This window comes from Lynx rufus, unplaced genomic scaffold, assembly GCF_022079265.1.
Source record: "Lynx rufus isolate CCGP_SWC_20201006 ecotype Redwood Valley unplaced genomic scaffold, mLynRuf1.p SCAF_19, whole genome shotgun sequence".
In the NCBI taxonomy this organism is placed as follows: domain Eukaryota; kingdom Metazoa; phylum Chordata; class Mammalia; order Carnivora; family Felidae; genus Lynx; species Lynx rufus.
The window spans coordinates 12,922,286-12,943,261 of NW_025814833.1; the positions used below are offsets into that span (position 1 = coordinate 12,922,286).

Sequence of the window (20,976 nt, forward strand, 5' to 3'; positions counted from 1 at the left end):
AAGCACAGGACTGAAATCACCCGACCCCTGAAGAGGCGAAGACCTCGGCACTGCTGATTCCTCACTGGTGAAAAAAACTGGTGACACCCTCGTTGCTCGGGGACTAGCTCCAAATTTTTGGTTCCGACCGAATCTGGTCATTGGCAGATACGGTAAGAAAAGGTCATGCGTGTGGCCCTAACCTAATCCTCAAACGATCATCTCCCCATCGTTCCTTCACAATCCTAGGTCAAGAACAAATCTCTTAGGTCATTTTACATGATGTCTTCTCATTAGGCAACACGGATCTTCTCCAAGATCAGGGAAACTGGCCTCAGAAATTTCCCTGCTCTTATGGTGGGAATGAAGAAGGGCCGATTCACATCTTAGGTGAACTAATTCCACAAAGACAACCAGCAATGAGTTTTGGCCAATGAGGTTAGACCTGGTCAGGTTACTTTCTTCCCTGAATAGAAGCCATTCGCATGAATCCAAACCGTTCAGTGCTCTCGGCTCCGCTGAATCTCGCCGCACCCAAAGCAAGAAAATTAACGGAAGTCAAATCAGACAGTAATAGGACGCCTGAGACCAACATGACATTAAATGCTTTTTTATTGAACAAAAAGAGATAAAACATGGAAGTTGAGATCACTGAGCAAAAGCAGCTCGCCAGGTGAAGCTGCTACATTTTGTGCTAAATAACCTTATGAATCGAGAGTATACAGAACACATAATACGTAAGTTACCTCAACAGCCAAGGAGAAGGTGTCGATTACAGTCTCGGAAGGAAAAATTTGGTCTTGTGACAAATTGAGTTGCTCAAAATTTCTAGCCCTTATCCACCTCAATTCAGTATGCACTGAATTCCCATTCTCATGGAAGCTGCTTTTTGGAAGGAATTTAAAAAGGCTTTTGCACGTTGATCCGACGTGCCGTTCAAGGTTTAAAATTTTGTGACTGATGTATGTATGTGTGTGTGTCTATACACACTTTAGAAACCCCGAACCCTTGTTTATAAGTACAGGGGTCGTGCTGTTTTTTTTTGTTTGTTTGGTTACAGTTACGATTTCTCCTGTGTGTCTAAGAAACTTTCTATGTTCTCAATGCACCCACACAGACAGGTGGGTTGACAGATATGTCAAAAATACTTTATGAAAAGAGGGAGGGAGCTCATGCGAGTTGGCGACCTTTCGCTATTGTCTCCTGGTGGGGCGAGCCGCCTCCCTTTCACACCTCACAAAGATGAAAGCGAAAACTTTTTACTTTGAAGCCTAGTTATTAGCACAGTTGTAGTTACAATCCACCTGCAAGTTGGTTTATGGGGCTTTCGAATAGGAGATGATAAATACCTCACACCCGGTACACGGCATCAAGAAAGTACTGAAGAAACATTTTATAGACAATACCTTGGTGGGTTCTTTTTTTTTGTGGTTTTGTGGTTTTTGGTTTTTTTTTTTTTTTTTTTTGTATGTTAAACATCAGCTTCAACGGGATACATTTCCAGAATGGTTTTGTTACCACTTGATAAACACTCTAAGCCAAACGAACAGCACAAATAACATCAAGGTTGTCTTTTTTCCAATATCGGTATCGATTACTGGAGGCTAATCCTAACACACTACTAAAGGGGGGCAAAAGAAGAGAATTCATGACACGTTGCAAAGATAGGACTACAGCATCTTAGTTGGAGGGATGATCTTACGGTGCAGAAAGAGGGGACTCTCTAGAAGGTGATGGTGTGGTTTCTTCGGGGGGGAAAACCGTGAGCGTACAAGCTCGGATGCCACCAAGGGACTCCGGGAGATCAAAAACCTTATGCCATTCATCTTTATCTGGGTCGTATTTCTGCACGATCTCTACCATGCAACGGTTATTCCAGGAATACCCACCAACCACGTAGATTTTATTTTCGAAGACAGCGACCCCAACATCGCTCTGCCCCCTTAGCATGGCAGCAATTGGGGTCCACTGGTCAAGGATAGGGGAGTAGTATTCACAGCTCAGGACATCGTCGTAATCGCTCGTTCCTCGGAAGTGATTGCCACCAATGACGTAGAGCCTCTCGCCCACCGTACACATGCAATGCAGACCTCTGACAGTGGTCATTGGCGCCTTCTGGATCCATTTGTCAGTATCAGGGTCGAAGCACATCAGCTCCTTTTGGAAAGTATCATGAGTAATTCCTCCTAAAGAATGAAAGTAGGCATGAGGTAGACAGAATTCTAAAAAAGCACAAGTAAATAAAAGGCTACCACAGATAATGAACTTGTGGCCGCACAGTGTGACCCTTTACAGCTGATCGGTGGTGTCCTTATACGTGTCTGCCCTCAGCAAGTACTTTCTCTGGGATTACAAAAAAATCAAGAAGGTACCGTCTTCAGATTCTTTTTTTTTTTTTTTTTAACATTTATTTATTTTTGAGAAAGAGAGAGACAGAGCATGAACGGGGGAGGGGCAGAGAGAGGGAGACATAGAATCTGAAACAGGCTCCAGGCTCTGAGCCGTCAGCACAGAGCCCGACGCGGGGCTCGAACTCACGGACCGCGAGATCGTGATCTGAGCTGAAGTCGGACGCTTAACCAACCGAGCCACCCAGGCGCCCCGCCATCTTCAGATTCTTAAAGAACCACAAACTAGCTTATATTATTGCAAGGACGTTCTCAAGCAGAGACCCATGGACTTTATGAGGCTTTACTACATGAAAATATTATTTGGGCCACTTTTGGAGAGCTGGGTCTGCAGTAAATCGCAGCTATGAAGCAGGCACGCCCCGGGAGCTGAGCACTGGGCTGGGGGACGTGTTAAATTCCAGTTGCCCATTTCCTCACTTGCCACATAAGAACGGCTACCCTTGTAATCTCGTTAGCATTGGGACTTTGAAGTCAAACAAATCAAAATGCTCCTTTGCAAGGTGGATGGTATTATGCAAACACACAAGCATGCAACAATACTCGGAACTGGGTTTTTTGGTAGAGTTTCTGCCCGGTGGGGTGAGGAAGGTAATCTCGTCGTTATCAGCATGGACATTTGGAGAATTAGAATGCTGAACACGTACGGAATTTCATATGTACAGCAGTTTGTTGTTGACCTGGTGAGTCTGTATCGTCTACGAAGGATGTTCGTAGGTCACTTATAAATCAGCCTCTACAATGAAAGTACCAGACTCTATGTTCTGCAGATTAGGGAGAGGGCTAAACAAATTTTCATCCATGTCAATCAAAACTCTACTATCTGGTGGCCAGATGGCAATCATTGTTTTCTTTCTGCTTTTTAACTTTTTTTTTTTTTTCTCCTGTACTTTACAGAATTCTCTGGAAGCAAACAGCGTTTTTTGTTTTTTTGGTTTGAGGATCAGCTATGGTTACGATCCTATTCTTGACTGGTAAGGTCGTTTCCGCAATACACGTTAGCTATGGCAGAGTACCACTACAACCATTCGATGCCATTTTTTTTTTTATCCCCAGAGGATTTGGAGCTCTCATTATAATGGCATAGCATCTACGCACATAAAATAGGTAGAGGGTGTAAATCATTGAGTAGCGGAGCATATGATTTCCTGGATGGCTCTCGCAATATAAGACATGCCGTAGTTGCTCATAAATTTAACACCAGAAACCTGCCAATCACACACTCCAGGCCTTTCACTGATCCTTCCTGATTACAGATTTCATAAGGCAGCAGCGTTCAGAGACTCCGACCACAAACATCACCTTAACGCCTCTGTTCTCTAATACTGTAACTGCTGGCCTGGCACGGGCAGGCTCTCGGGATGGGAAGAAAGTGGTAAAAGTCGACCATGTCAGGGCCAGACGAGAAGAAGCTGCCTACCAAAGTAAAATGTCAACACCCGAGGTGAGCGTTACGTTAAAATGAGACTCCTTTCTAAATTCGACATAAGGACGATTTCAACACCAACAGTTTGAGAACGAAAGTTGTTACTGGAGCAACTTGTAGCTGTTTTAGGATTTGTTATCAGAAAAATATAAGTGCACGTCGCCAACATATAGGTAATCGGCACAGAATTATTCACGCAAGGACATCACAGTAGAATCCCATGATAATGCTGAAGAAAAGGGAAAAACACATTATTGGGTGCACTAAATGACAGAATGAACATCATTATGCATTATAGGTACATCAGAAGCAAGTTTATGCACAGTACAGCTTGCATGTTATGCAATGATATATTTCATCATAGAGTTTAGCTAAATGTAAAATCAAAATGAATTAAGTATCGCTACGGAGAATATGAACGGGGGTTGTTAGAGTACAGGCTTTATTAGAGAGAGTAGGGAGTATGGGGACTGGAAGGCAAGCTGGGGAAGCTGAATGCTTTCCAATTTCTTCCAAGTCAGCTATTTACAGCAGGACTATTTTGCTCTTAGTCTTATGACCTTATAAAATACCAAAGGCAGGGGTGCCTGGGTGGCTCAGTCGGTTGAGCGTCCGACTTCAGCTCAGGTCACGATCTCACGGTCCGTGAGTTCGAGCCCCGCGTCGGGCTCTGGGCTGATGGCTCAGAGCCTGGAGCCTGCTTCCGATTCTGTGTCTCCTTCTCTCTCTGCCCCTCCCCCATTCATGCTCTGTCTCTCTCTGTCTCAAAAATAAATAAAAATGTTAAAAAAAATTAAAAAAAATAAAATAAAATAAAATACCAAAGGCATCTATATGCAAATACAAACACACAACAGATCTTCTCAAATAAACATGAATTATACTTCGATTACCCATTTTTTCTGGATTATTTTTATATACTATATGGAAAGATGGTGACATGGTTCAAAGTGTATGTGTTATGTTAATTGCATCTGCGTTAGAATTGTTTACCTGAAATATACATCACTCCTCCATATACGGTTCCAGCATGGCCATAGTGGGGCTCACTCATTTTGGCAACGTAGGTCCACTCATTTGTTCTTGGATTGTAACACTCGACTGTGGCTGTTGTTCAGGGGGAAAAAAAAAAAGAACAGACAAGGAAATCGTGTATGAGTTCAAATTTAGCAATTCATTCTTTTTCCTTCTAAGTTGAATAATAAGAATATTTAAACAACCGATCCATATTTCTTACAGGTATGAGATACCCTCGGGGACCTCTTTTTTTTACTCATTGAGATTGTATTACTGAGATGAACCATGAATACATTTTACATTAGATACTTATGTAATAATCTAACACATTTCTGTCAGCTGCAGAAATTGCTAGGATTTCTTTGCTTCTAGTAACTTGTTACATCTTTATAATTTGACATGTCTCCCATTTCCTTCCTCTAAATATGTGGAAGATGAGAAAATCAGAAGGGAGAAAAAAAGCCAGTTCTTGGCCCCCCTGCGGATCCACCATCTAGGAAACAAAGGTTAATAGGGAGCAAAATTCGAAGTTCAGAACGAACATGTATGCACACTGCCCGGTGTATGTTCTGGCTCCCGACTGCTTTATTTTATATCCCGACTACAAAATGGACACTGACAATAATTTTTCTACATTTATACATTAAAGCCAATATGCGCACATATCCAATATCATTGTAGCCAGTAATGCTTTTATTGGAAGATGACTGGAGACATAATACGAAGTTAAGATTTTTATCAGGGGCACTTCCTTTCAGTAATAAATTTATTATCTTTAACATAAAGTGTTTCGGAGAAGCGGCCTTATTTAAATATCAATCTGTTATAGCCTCAAGAACAGACCAATCACGGTCCAGACAGATAGAAAACGTGATCCCTTTAAATTTTTTTTTTTTTAACGTTTATTTATTTTTGAAACAGAGAGAGACAGAGCATGAACGGGGGAGGGTCAGAGAGAGGGAGACACAGAATCCGAAACAGGCTCCAGGCTCTGAGCTGTCAGCACAGAGCCCGACGCGGGGCTCGAACTCACGGACCGCGAGATCATGACCTGAGCCGAAGTCGGCCGCCTAACCGACTGAGCCACCCAGGCGCCCCCGTGATCCCTTTTAAAATGCAGAAAGAAATGGGGCTGTTACGAGGACTCTGGTCAAAAACACCAAGTCTAGGGTGCCTGGGTGGCTCAGTACAGCATGCGACTCTGGATCTCAGGGTGGTGAGTTCGAGCCCCACGTGGGGTGTAGAGATTACTTAAATAAGTAAAAGTTAAAAAAAAAAAAAAAAGCCCAAGAAAACAGCAGCGCCTGGGTGGCTCAGTTGGTTAAGCATCCAACCTTTGGTTTTGGCTCAGGTCATGATCTCCTGGTTTCGTGAGTTCGAGCCCCAACAAACAAATAAAAAACTTGAAAATTTTATATAATTTATTACAGACGCTGCCAGTTGCCAACCCAACTGCTTGCCTCCCCCGATGCTGCTTTTTTCTCAGGAACAGAACCACAACACTGCTCACGGAAGCACTATGCTAAACTCAAAATTCAAATTCCCTTGAAGCTGGAGTTGACCACATACATGATAGAGTACTGGAATACCGAACTGATTAATCATCCGTTGAACAAGATTTCCTTTTTAAAACACATTTTGTTTAGTTCATTTATTTCTTCTGAGAGACAGTGTGCAAGCGAGCAGGGGAGGGGTGGAGGGAGGGAGAGAGAGAGAGAGAGAGAGGGAGAGAGAGAGAGAAGGAGAGAATCCCAAGCAGGCTCCCTGCTATCAGCGCAGAGCCCGATGCGAGGCTTGAACTCATGAATCGTGAGATCATGACCTGAGCTGAAACCAAAAGCTTAACCGACTGAGCCCCCCAGGTGCCTGAAGTTTTCCTTTATTACAAAGAAAATAACGTTAACAATAGGCCATCCTAAATAGAAAGAGCGAGAGATTCACTTTCTACTCCATTCAACAGTTTCATTTCTTCAGCAAATTGACTATGTGAAATGCTTCTTTCTCTTCTCCAACAACTCCTACATTACACCACTTCTCATATCCCTTTACTGATCGCCTTTTGCACTGACCTGGGCTTTACATTTTCAGTCTTATTTCAAAGGCTTTTACTCTTCTCATTTTGATCTACTGTCTTGGTAGTTTTGTTCATTGCTTCAGGCTTGGACCCTCACCAACTCTATCCCTTCTAAACCCTTCCATTAAGTAGCCAGGTCCTGCAAACTCTTTCCCCCAAAAGAGGGCTATTGCCATAACTAAGGACAAGCTAAAACTAACTGTTTACTCCGAGACTGGTTTTGACTATTTGTAGTCACTAGATGTCTTCTCTAATGTTCATTTCCATTCGCCTTTACCATGACTTTCACTTAATTGACAAGCACAATCCTACGGAATGTACGTTATTATCTCTCTCTCTCTCTCTCTCTCTCTCTCTCTCGCTCGCTCTACCTACAGAGGATCTAGCATATTGATTGGTATTTGACATCAGCAAAGTAATTAATGATAGGGTTTTAGCTGATAAAAGAAAGCCATCTAATCACACATCCTAGCGGCGAAAGCGTTTTAAAAGACTTCCTGAGATCATCTTTTCCACCTATTTGATGTCAAAGACAGGTTTTACTATAGTCCTATGCTTTCTTTTTTTTTTTTTTTTCAACGTTTATTTATTTTTGGGACAGAGAGAGACAGAGCATGAACGGGGGAGGGGCAGAGAGAGAGGGAGACACAGAATCGGAAACAGGCTCCAGGCTCTGAGCCATCAGCCCAGAGCCTGACGCGGGGCTCGAACTCACGGACCGCGAGATCGTGACCTTCCTATGCTTTCTTTAATGAAAGATGCTGCCTTGAACTTCGAAATTTCTAGAGTGTAACAGTCTTTCCTTATGTCTAATTCCATCTATTCTGATGGAGTGTCCATGAGTTTTCATTTACTCTTTTTGGACTGGAGCTGGCAGTTGAACAGCTATTCGCTCTTCATGATTATGAAAACTTTCCCATGTAGAAAGATAACGCTGTGCTTCTGTCAGTGAATTAATTGCATTTTTCCCCTAATAGAGGTTATAAGAATCCACCTATATTTACCACCAGTAATATAACAGCTATGGAATACTTCATCATCCCTCAACTTTCCGTCTTCTGGCTAAATAATCCACTTCCCTTGGCTTTCCCCATCATTTAATATTTACTGCCAACCTATAGACTTTCTCCAGGAAGAATTGGTGTCGTTCTTAGCAAAATCCATACTATTTGCTTTCAAAATAGAAGACATCTAATTAAAAGTGTACACACACACATGCCCTTATTTCTATTTTCCGTGTTCACAAGGCAGTGAGATAGAGGTTAGTGCCCAACAACCCTGACAGGGGGAGGGGGCAAGGGGTGATGCAAAACACAAAGCAGCGGTTCCATTGCGGTCGATGAGCGGGAATGGCAATGAATTAGTAAGTTCTAGAATGGGGCCAGCAAATTAGAGCCGTAAGCCAAATCCAGGATGCTGCCTGCATTTGTATGTCTCACGAGATAAAAATATGAATGGCTTTTACCTTTCTAAAGAGTTGGGGGGAAACATCAAAGAGAAACTACTTTGTGGCATACGAAAAATCGTATGGAATTCCAACGTCGGGGTTCCTACATTAAGCTCTAGTGGAACAAAGTCTCACCCGTTTGCTTATAAATCGTCTGTGGTTGCCTTTGTGACAAGACAGCAGAGGTAATGAGCTGACAAGATCCTACGGCCTACAAGGCTGAAAATATTGACTTTCTGGCCCTTTACAGACTTTTGCTGACCCTTATTCTAGAGAACCATCTTCAGTGACATGGTGGTCTGCCACTTAAATTAGAGACCTTCTCCAACTTAAGAATTACACGTAGGTTGCTTACTTCTCATAAATCATCAAAGATTCCTATTTTCTCAGGTGAGCCTACTGGAGTCCAGAATCGGTCCCAAGGGATGATGTAGAACTCGCTTGTTCTTTTTGAGATGAGGAAAGAGATTAACCCCGGATAACCACCGGAACAACAATGGATCCCAGACAGGGGGGTATGGTCTCCAGAATCTTAGAGTGCCAGCTGGCGATGGGGTGTTTAATGAACAAAACTGCAAATCCGTTAAGGGATAGGGAGGCATTTGATAAATTTCAGTAACTTTATTGTGCATTTATTTGAAAAAAGAACCTAACACGTTTTCTGTTAAGTTTTTTCAGTATTTCAAAGCTTGACTTATTAATATTGAACAGAAGCGCAAGATATCTGAGCTGTCATCTCTCTCTTCAGTATAGAAAACCTCAATGGAAGATCGATCTCTTGTATGACATAAATTTGGAAGATGCCAGAAATAACGGACTCCTCTTTCTCGTAAGTGACAGCTGGTCTAAGCTTCACGTCATTTCCAATTGTACCTGGTGTCACAGGAAAGCAGCATTTCTAAGGAATTATATTTCCCATATGCATTAGTAGTATCTTTTAATGTACTATATAGGTTTAGGTCCATACACTCCACGAAGGGATTTTAAAAAGCCAAATGCATTAAAATGATCGAAAGTGTCTTGTAAATGCTGCCCCTGGTTTCTTTTCATAATTACATATAGGCAATGGTCATTGTATATATGAAGAATAAATGATATACTGGTACTGATGAACCTATTAATTTTTTTTTAAGATTTTATTTTTAAGGAATCTCTACCTACAGTTCTGAGACCAAGAGTCACATGCTTGGTGTGCCCAGGGGGGGCTCAGTCGGTTAAGCGTATGACTCTTGATTTTGACTCAGGTCATGATCTCACGGTTCGTGGGTTTGAGCCCCATGTAGGGGTCTGCAATGGCTGTGCGGAGCCTGCTTGGGATTTTCTCTGTCTCCCTCCTCTCTCTGCTCCTGCCCTGCTCTCTGTCTGTCTGTCTCTCTCTCTCTCACACACAAAAATAAGCAAATGAACTAAAAAAAAATTACTACAGACTGGCTTTGCTGGGTATGCTGACTTTAAGGAAACCAGTCCTTTTCCACAAAAGTTTACTTACTTGTAGATTATGGGAGGTAATGTCAAAGGAAAGACGTATCATTGGCCTTTAAACGGAATTTGAGTTGTTTCTTGGTATTGAGGCTTTGGGTCTATATTATGATGATACATGTACTTGTGAAAAATGCAGTTTATGAATTTAGATAAAGATGGGCCTAAGTTTATCATCTAGAGGGGGAATATTTTCTGGGAATATTTAAGTCATTATCCTCAGGATGAAACTTTGGGAGATTGTGATTTTAATTTTTTTTTTTTCAACGTTTATTTATTTTTGGGACAGAGAGAGACAGAGCATGAACGGGGGAGGGGCAGAGAGAGAGGGAGACACAGAATCGGAAACAGGTTCCAGGCTCTGAGCCATCAGCCTGACGCGGGGCTCGAACTCACGGACCGCGAGATCGTGACCTGGCTGAAGTCGGACGCTTAACCGACTGCGCCACCCAGGCGCCCCTGGGAGATTGTGATTTTAAAGCCTAAATATAATCAAAGAGTTATTATGAATTTGGAATAGCCCATGAAAAGCAGGCTTCTTTCTTTTTTACTTTCAAACTGAAACACAGAAGGCTATTTTTAATAAGAGATAGAGGGTGTGATTTCTGAAGGTCACGAGCAAGGAAGAGGCCGGTTGCCCAATGAGGATAACATGGCCAGAGCTCAGAAAAAGAAAGCCTCTAGCTTCCTGGTTTTATGTAATGACTCTCCCTGGCCCAAAGATTATAAATTCTCAGAAGAATAAGGCCTCCAATTAACACTAGGAACAATACACTGAAAACTGCCTATTGACAGGGGTGGGGACATCAGTGGGCAAGCACTATTCCCCTCGAGAAAGAGGTTTTGAAATGACCGCTGACTGCCGGGATCGAAGACCTATAATTTGTAAACTTGTACAGATTATCCGAGACCAGTGGTTTTCCCGAGAAAGCACCAAGTCACTAGTTGCAGCTTCTGGATATTTCCAGACGCCATAAATGTAAAATACCAGAACAGCATGAAAATAACTTGTGTGGCGTGACTGAGGAGACCTGAAATGACAATTCTACACTGAAGGATACTAATGCCTCAAATGCTTTTCAAAGTCGGATTCCTGGGGGGCGCCTGGGTGGCTCAGTCGGTTAAGAGTCTGACTTTTGGTTTTGGCTCAGGGCATGACCTCACGGTTCGTGAGTTTGAGCCCCGCGTCGGGCTCTGCGTTGGCGGCAGGGAGCCTGCTTGGGATTCTCTGTCACTCTGCCTCTCCCCTACTTGCTCATGTGCTCTCTCTCACTCTCTCTCTCAAAAATAAATAAATAAACTTGAAAAACTCTGATTATTAAAATACATTGGGGAATCTGTGTGGTTCATGATAATGACACCTGAAGTCCAACCATTTGGAAAGCCTGGTCTTAGAAAAAATATCACTACGACAACAAAAGAAGAAGTCAAACTGTGGGTAGGAAAGGTCAGTGACATTAAGACATCACGAACAAGAAAGGGCTTGATGAGCTGGAAAGTGTAAGAGCTGAGAGCAGTTCTTTTTGCCTCCAATAAACAGCTTGTTCTCAAATCCATTAAGCTACTTTTTATTTCTTAGACTACAGAAGAAAAAGATTCTGATAATTACTGTGAATTTATCCAGAGCCAATGCCAACATTTTTCACTTCCCCAGCATTACAGAGCCTGGGACACTGGTCAGCTACAAGGACTCAATTCATAACCGAATAAAAGAAGGATGGCAAAAAAGGCCAAGCAATGATGGTAGTGACAGATACGTAAGGTGTGACAGTAAATGTGGTCTTCCTGACTTCTTTTTGGACAGCTATCTCATTCCAATTTCATCTAAAATTGTTCACCGTACTTGTGACCAATTTTAGATTTAGGGAGACAAAAAAGTGGCCATCAGTTTTAGCGAAGAAAGCTGTTTGGTATTTCACCAAGAGAGAATGGTTTTTGAAACGAATAGTCCCAGATCATATTACTAAAGTAAATAAACTTTGGGTAATGTTGAACTTTGTACATTTAATTGGTAAAGAAAATGACCTCGCTATGTGGTCTGGGATAGGGTAACAGATTATGTAAAAGAAGAAACAGCCACAGTGGGTCCTCTGTAGGGAAGGATTTTAACCTGCTCACTAAAATATTATGTGGGCTTTTAAAAATGGAAAATAAGGAAACGTGCCAAACTTCTGTCTGAGATTCTATCAGAATTTAAATTAGCAGAATATACTGTGTAGTTATACTGTCAAGGTGAAAACCATATATACTGCCAAATAAAATATTCTGCAACATACTGATATATTTCTAAGATATAATTTGTACCCTGGCCAACAACATACACTCGGATTAGGCATACAGATTATCTCTGATATTTTAGGAAATGATAATAATAATAATTTAGAAAAACAGTTTAAATGAAACCCTAGCTACGTCTTTGTCTTTAATTTTATGGAACTGCTTATTTTATGATTTCACAAGAATTTGGGGGTAAAGAAATCAGACTCTATGCTCAACATAAATGCGCACACTTACGCAGTTCACCAGCCGCGTTTCGCCCGCCGACTGCATACAGGTATCCTTTGAGGGCACTTAGGTGGAAGAAGGTGCGCTTTTCATTTAAAGATGCAACTTGCATCCATTTATTGTAGCGAGGATCAAATCTGAAGACTGTATCGACCGCCGTTTTTCCTTTCGTGTCATAATTACTCTGTCCGCCGACGACATAGAGGAAATTTCCAATGACGGCAATGCCATGCTGGTACCTTGGGGCATCCATGGGGGCTAAAGATTTCCATTCGTGGGCCTTTTCATCATACATGCGCAATTCCTTGCTGACAACCAGCTGCTGCCTCAGAACTCCTCCCAGTGTGACCAGATGAGTGGTGTCAGAGCGAATGGCAGTCCTGTCTGACTGCATCACTGGCTGCATATACGGCATCATTTGGTAATTGCTGGCTTCCAAAAGGAGATTCACGCACGTGTTGTCAGTTCTCATGAAATCCACGGTTTGCACGTAATTAATGAGCTCCTGTGGTGTCATCAGTGGAAATCGTATGTTCTTCATTAATTTTGCAGCAAAGTCCATCCGAGGCTCTTCCAGGCGTAGCCAGCGACAGGTGGCCTTAAAGAGCTCGAGTTCAGTGCAATGCTTAAGGCTATTACTGGAAAGCACGAAGGCAAGACGCTCAAAAGGGAGTTTTAAGAACTCCCCGGTGCTCAGCAATGCGGGAAAATTCTTCAAGACAAAACTGTTGACGTATTTATCCACTTCTGTCAGATTGTAGGTGTTGGCGATCCGACCAACTTCGACACAATTGTCTAAAGTGACCTGTTGAATCAATAAATAATATTAAAATACTACTATTTTCATGACACTCATCTCTGGATAACAAAAATACCTGTTCTAGAATAAGACTAAACTGAGAATTTTAGTGTCCATATAGATGCAAATGAAAATTGTTATCGAAATACATTAAGGACCTAAAGAGAATTCACAAACCACCAATCCATTACAAAAGTGACAAAAAGAAAATTATCTACAACGCATCGACAAGAGAAAGGTTAAAAACCATGTGATCATTTCAACGGATGCAGAAAAAAGCATTTGACAAAGCACAATATCCACTCATGATAAAAACCCTCAACGATGTAGGTTTAGAGGGAACATACCTCAACATAATAAAGGCCATATGTGAAAATCCCAGAGCTAACATCATACTCAATGGGAAAAAACTAAGAGCTTCTTCCCTGAGATCAAGAACAAGACAAGGATGTCTACTCTCACCACTTTTACTTAACATAGTACTGGAAGTCGTAGCCACAGCGATCAGACAAGAAAAGGAAATAAAAGGCATCCAAATTGGGAAGGAAGAAGCAAAACCTTCGATATTTGCAGAGGACATGATATTATATATGGAAAACCTGAAAGACTCCACCAAAAAACTACTAGAACTGTTGCAAAAAGCTACTAGAACTGTTCAATGAATTCAGTAAGGTTTCAGGATACAAAATCAATATACAGAAACCCACTGCATTTCCATATACCAACAATGAAGTAGCAAAAAAAAAAAAAAAAAGAAAAAGAAAAAACAATCCCATTTACAATTATGCCAAAAATAATAAAATACCTAGAAATAAACTTAACCAAGGAGGTGAAAGACAAGTACACTGGAAACTATAAAACACTGATGAAAAAACTGAAGATGACACAAATGGTAATACATTCCATGTTCATAGATTGCAAGAACAGATACCGTTAAAAGGTCCATACTGCACAGGGCAATCTACACATTTAATGCAATCTTTATCAAAATGCTAAGAGCATTTTTCACAGAACTAGAACAAACAATCCTAAAATTTGCATAAGACCCCAAACAGCCAAAGCAATCTTGACAAAGGAAAACGAAGCTGGAGGTATCACAATTCCAGATTTGCAGTTATCCTACAAAGCTGTAGTGATCAACACAGTGTGGTATCGGCACAAAAACGGACACACAGATCAAGAGAACAGAATAGAAAGCCCAGAAGTAAACCCGTGATTATATGGTTAATTAATCTTCGACAAAGGAGGCAAAAACAGGCAATGGGAAAATGATAGTCTCTCCAACAAATGGTGTAGAGGACCCCGGGGAAGGTACATGCAAAAGAATGAAACTGGAACACTTTCTTATGCCGTACACAAAAGTAACCTCAAAATGGATTAAAGACCGAAAAGTGAGACCTGAAACCATAAAAATCCTAGAAGAGAGCACAGGCAGTAATTTCTCTGACGTCGGCTATCGTAACATTTTTCTAGATCTATCTCCTGATGCAAGGGAAACACAAGCAAAAAATAAACTATTGGGACTACATCAAAATAAAAACTTCTGCACAGCAAAGGAAACAGTCAACAAAACAAAAAGACTGAATGGGGAAGCTATCTGTGAATAAGATATCCAAAAAAGGGTTCGTATCCAAAATATATAAAGAACTGACACAATTCAACACCAAGAAAACATAATCTGATTTAAAACATGGGCAGAAGACATGAACAGATATTTCCTCAAAGAAGACATCCAGATGGCCAACAGACACATGAAGAAGTGCTCAACATCTGTAACCATCAGGGAAATGCAAATTAAAACCATAAAGAGATATCACCTCAAACCCATCAGAATGGCTAACGTCAAAAACACAAGAAGCAACAAGTGTTGGCAAGGATGTGGAGAAAAAGGAACCCTCACGCACTGTTGGCCGGAATGTAATCCGGTGCAGCCACTCTGAAAAAGAGTATGGAGGTTCCTCAGAAAATTAAAAATAGGACTACCATATGATCCAGTAGTCACACTACTGGAAATTTACCCAGAGAATATGAGAACACTAATTTGAAAGGATATATGCACCCTGTTTATTGCAGCATTATTTACAACAGCCAAATTATGTAAGCAACCCAAGTGTCCATCAATAGATGAATGGATAAAGAAGATGTGTGTGTGTGTGTGTGTGTGTGTGTGTGTGTATACACACACATATATATACACATATACATATATCTATATGGATATACAGATATATAGATATACAATGGAATATCATTCAGCCATAAAAAAGAATGAAATCTTGCTATCTGCAACAACATGGATGGGTGTAGAGAGTATAAAGGTAAGTGAAATAAGTTAGTCGGAGAAAGACAAATACTGTATGATTTCACTCATATGTAGAATTTAAGAAACAAAACAAATGAAGAAAGAAATAAAGAGACAAACCAAAAAAACAGACTCGTAACTACAGAGAACAGATGGTTACCAGAGGGGAGGTGGGCAGAGAAATGGGTGAAACGGGTGAAGGGAATTAAGAGTACGCTTATCATGATGAACCCAGAACAATGTACAGAATTGCTGAATCACTATATTGTATAACTGAAACTAATATAACACTATGTCAACTATATTGGAATTAGAATTTAAAAAAAAGAAAAGTGGCAGATACATATTTGTTGACTATTGAAAAATAAGGAAAATTATCAAAATCAGTAGATTAGAAGTTACCGTGAGAAACAATGTTATAACTTGACTATGGCCAAAAAATTCCTTTTCTCTTCTTGGAAATGTGTGTTCCCTCTCAAAAACATACTAATAAAATTCTGGCTAGATGGAACTTTTGGAAAAATAGAGGGTTATTCTATTACGGTTCATCTCAATCCATCTTCTCAGTCATGATTCCTAAAAGTAACCTTGCTAGCAAATCCACAAACAGAAAGTCTCTAATACAGGATCTCTAGATTTCTCTTTCATGTAAAGAGTCATGATTCATTACCGTAATTCATTTTGATCCCTTCAAAAGTTCTTGTTCCTAATAAAGGTAATTTAATAAGGCAATCATTCCTAGGGTGAAGTTATTTTCACATTATTTATGCAGAAATACAAGGAAAGGAATCATTTTCATGAGGGCTGGAACAGGTGTTGTCTCCCATCACATTTACTCATGCAGTTCAGTTAGTTTCTGGTGTCTGTGATGATGGCTTTGCAACATCGTTTCCCCGGGCCATTCTCTTCCTCTAGCATACTCAAGCTGTGCCTGGAGTCAAAATGAGCCCAGAGAAGTCTCCCCTGGACAGATCACAATATAGCAAAAATGGAAACTTCTGGAAAAAGGAGACAAGTGATGGAGAGGCTCGTCTTCAGCAAGAGCTCTTGCTGAAGCCTTAATAACTGGTCAGAAGGGAAAACGGGAAAATCATATCAGCAAATGTTATGCAAGGAATAAATCACTAAAACAAGCCTGCCATACAACTATCTGTGGGTGTATACAAACACACAGGCAGGTCACAGGCAAAGGACTCAAAGGTTTTCTCTTAATTTTGTCAGTGTGTGTGTTCACATATGTCACGTAAACTTCACTGACATACCTGTATTGTTACCAGATTGGCAGATGATTAAGAGAAAATTGCCTAATCCTTCTATTATCCTTTTATTTAAAAGCTGAAATGAGACTGAAGTAATTACTTCTCTGCATAAAATATCAGCCCCGCTGATACATTATCACAGAAAGCTCTAAGGTTAACACACACACACGAGGCTATTTTCATAGATTTATTACTCAGGAAGAATTTTAACAATTTGCTTTACAGGAATCTCCAAAAAATTTTAATTGCTTATTAAACTTAATAGCTATATATTAAAGAATACCTAAAACAGAACTGTAACACAAAAGAAGAATTAGGAAAAACAAATTAACAAATTATGGGCCTTTTGAAAGACACAGTTTAACACTGTGCAATACCTTGGATTTCCAATGTGATTAATAAAAAGTACGTTTCAATCCAATTGCAGGAGTGGCAAGTTGGCAGCTTATAAAATTTTTCATTGTGTAAATGAAGTTACAGTTATTAGTCACTTGCCCAAATCACTCCGGGTGGCGGGAATTAACGTCTGGGGTAACGAATCTACTTTCCGAGTCCGGGACGGAGTAGCCCTTCCCCAGAGCAAAGGTAATTTGCACCTCTGAACACATGTACTAGCAGGGATAAGCAAAGGTTGGTGAGAACGTAAAAATGATTCCCAAGTTTGCAGATTCTCGTCATGAGTGATAGGATTACAGATAAAAGCAACAAGAAATGGGTACTTCAAATAAGCAAAATGACGTTGTTGCTCACCAAATAGAAGTCTAAACGGATAGCCTACAAAACAAACCAAGATTAAAAAATTGAAACTGAATTAGAAATGGGATCAAGGTATTTAGTGCCTTCCCCATTTCCCGCTTCGACTTCATCCAATAAGAAAACAATTACTAAAACAACAGCATTAAAAAAAAAAAAAAAAGCCTGCCTTTTATTGAAGGGCATTTGGAAAATATCTTCTATATATCAGTATGCTCAGATACAGATACACAAGACTGCAAAAGACCTTGACAGACCACTAGGATACACAGAAAGCTGTCTAGTCTTTTCTTAAAAATCACCAGAGAATGATATTTCATAACCTTTCAAATTGTCATCTTCTTAATTTTTTTTAAGGTTTATTTATTTTTGAGAGAGACACACAGAATGTGAGCAGGGGAGGGGCAGAGACAGAGGGAGACACAGAATCAGAAGCAAGCTTCAGGTTCGGAGCTGTCAGCACAAGAGCCCGATGCGGGGCTCGAACTCACAAACCACGAGATCACGACCCGAGTCAAAGCCGCTTAACCGACTGAGCCACCCAGGCGCCCCCAAATTGTCATCTTCTTGATAGAAGGACTAAGCATTTTCTATACCCCACGTACAACAGCTATCACGCTGTGGGTATATAACAAAGGTTAAATACTATAATTATTGGCAATATACAAATTAAAGAAGTGATGATAGAGACAACTAAAAATAGAATAGATTTTGAATTGATATAGAAAATTACTAGACCCTTATTAATTTTTAAATGCAACTCAGACAAAAAGTATGGAATAGAAAATTGGTTGTTATGAAGTGCATGTAATCAAAGCTCAAATAATTAATTGTAGACTATAGGGATTATAGAAGCAAAGTCTAGAATAACAGTTAACAATGTAAGCAGACCAAAGTGATGGAATAATGGTAAATGATTTTTGGAAAAATACACGATTATTCAATTATGGTTCATTTTCATCAACCTCTTAGTCATGATTCTTAAAAGTGCTTCAGTTAGCATATACCCAAACATTTAGCCTAGATAGTATTAAATAATGGATGTGTGCAGTAATGTAACATTTAATGAAATTCATGTATATATTAGAATGCATTACATCTTGAAATATAAAATAGGAAGTTTAAAGCTTATTTTAAAAAAACAACTCATAAGTAGAAAGGACTCTAATTTCATCTGAATATATAACCTGGCCCGAATTCCAAGGAAGAGTTATTACAGACATGAATTCAAATATACATTAGTGTTTTAAAGGATATAGAAGCAAAAAAGGACAAAATTTCTCAACCACTTATGAGAACCAGTAAAACTGCTTTTAAAATAATCAAGTGCACATTTCAGTTGCCTTGATATAAAATATTATAAATTCTTCTATTGCAATCAAACAACCTTCATAGGTCACCCTAAAGGCAGTTCCAGGCATCAGAATTTTCAAAGTGCTACTCTCATTAACATACTGTCCCTCACTGCGGATGTATTAAATTGTTCAAATCACACTCGATGCACCCAAACATTTCACTGCCATAATATGATATTTTAATGACAGCTTTCATCAGAAATCAGAAATTCATCAGAAATTCATCAGAAATCAGATGTTATTCTGTTGAAGATCGGTGTGTTACACACATAAACTTCCACTTCGGAAAAAAGCAAAAACCAAAACGAGTCTCTGCTTTTGTAACTCTTAAGAAAAAGTGCAAAGACCAGGGAATTAGCTGGCAAATTTGGGCGGGGGAGGGGAGGAATGCTCCTCAGATAGTCCATGCGCCAAAGCGTCCTTGGTGCTGTCTAGTTTATTAAAATGGCAGCCTGGCGTCAAATACAACCACTGCAGAGAGAGAATGCGTGTCCACACACTGGGAAGAAATCAAATGAGCGACTGAGGGGGACAGAGGGTTCAGGAAGGACTAGTACTTGGAATATTTAACACCCAGGCCAGTCTGGGTATCCGTGAATGAGAATAGATGCTCAACCACAAACAACCGGTACGTGGGTATCACTTGCCGAACGTCAGCCGTGACAATAAGGGAGTCGAGATTGGTTTGGTGCGGGAGGGGAGGAACGGTTTCGATTCATCGAAAAATTATCTATATGAGTTTTCCTCTAATTTGCATTAAACCTCCCCAAAGGCAAAAAAGAATTATCTGAAAAGACATGTTAATTTTTATGGGTAAATCCAATTTGGATCAAATAAGGAATGTGAAATACAAGTACCATACAGGAAATTCTTACATCAAGAAGGATATTCCCAAAGCTTGCTGCTGACGTCATCCCCTAACAGTAAAAGAAACTGTCTTTTCCAATAACTTCTTCTGATTTCCTTCATGTTTCCCTTGAGAGAACTCCTTTACTCTGCCTTTTGCCTCTCCCACACGGGCGCCTTCGTTTTCCACGGTCGCAAACTCTCTATTACCCCCGGTAGCCTCCATAAAAAAACCTCTCTACGTTTCATTGTGAGCTTCCCCACCCGGATCAGTGATGATAAATGTACAAGTGGAACCAAGGCTATACATGCATCAAGGAAAAACAGCAACACAACTTTAAAACAATGAGCTTAAAGAAAGAGTATCACCAAGTCGAAAGCACAATGGCATCTTCGTTCTCTGATTCAATACGCTTTTATATAAAAAGAAAATGGTTCCTTGCTCACCTTCATTCGGGTTTGTTTATTCTGTATAATTGTATATTTCAATTGTCATATTGCCGGTTCAATGACAAACGTCCTGTTTCAGCAACCTTACGTTACAAATTGGGTTTTGTGGGCTGGCCTGAAATCCTCCGTAACAGTGGTTCCGTGGGGGCAGATGCGAGATGTTACAAATTCCAAACAGCAGACAAATGATAAACAAAAAAATTAACGACAACCTGTGTGTAAATCAGGGAATGGCCGCACAGCATTTAGCATGCTGTAGTTATAGAATGTCGTAAAGACGGAAATGAATGCCATTTCTAGGCATGTAACTAAACAGGTAATTTTCCATCGTCTCCATGATATCGGAAAGCAAATGTTATTAAGTTTATTTATTTATTTTCAGAGAGAGAGAGAAACAGCGCAAGTGGAGGAAGAACAGAGAGAGAGAGAGAGAGAGAGAGAGAGAGACAGAATCCCAAGCAGGCTCCGCACTGGCAGCGCAGAGCCCGACGCAGGGCTCGAACTCACAAACCGTGAGATCGTGACCTGAGCAGAAATTAAAGAGTTGGACGCTTAACCAACTGAGCCTCCCGGACACCCCGGAAAGCCAATGTTTTTAGAAATTTTTACCTACTCCGCTTTACATCCTTCACTGTTATCCCTTTGTATCCATTTCATAGTTCTCTTTTCTACAACTACCAGGAAAGTAACATAGCAAGAACAAAAGCACCTGAGCCTATAAACTACAATAGTCATTAACACCCTAAGAGAAAAGCATTACTGCGAAGGATGGCAAAGCGGGGAGTGGTTCTTGTTCTATGGAGCCTGATGCTCTGTTCTAGAACACTGGTGTTTTTCTATCTCACCAAAGGCGAGGGTGGTTTTATTGTCGTATTTG

General features: G+C 40.4%; 1 protein-coding gene across 5 annotated transcripts in view; it reads right to left on the minus strand.

The window, feature by feature from the left end:
• Window positions 1–573: 573 nt before the first annotated feature.
• KLHL13 (kelch like family member 13) overlaps window positions 574–20,976 on the minus strand; it is a 202,892-nt gene continuing 182,489 nt past the window's right edge. For all 5 annotated transcript variants that reach the window (XM_047081853.1, XM_047081852.1, XM_047081854.1 and 2 more), the window contains 3 exons: window positions 12,345–13,140; window positions 4,807–4,920; window positions 574–2,165 (listed from right to left, as the gene is read on the minus strand). In XM_047081853.1, coding sequence (XP_046937809.1) covers window positions 1,678–2,165; window positions 4,807–4,920; window positions 12,345–13,140 — 1,398 coding nt within the window. In that variant the 3' untranslated portion in view covers window positions 574–1,677. The remainder of the gene's footprint in view (window positions 2,166–4,806; window positions 4,921–12,344; window positions 13,141–20,976) is intronic.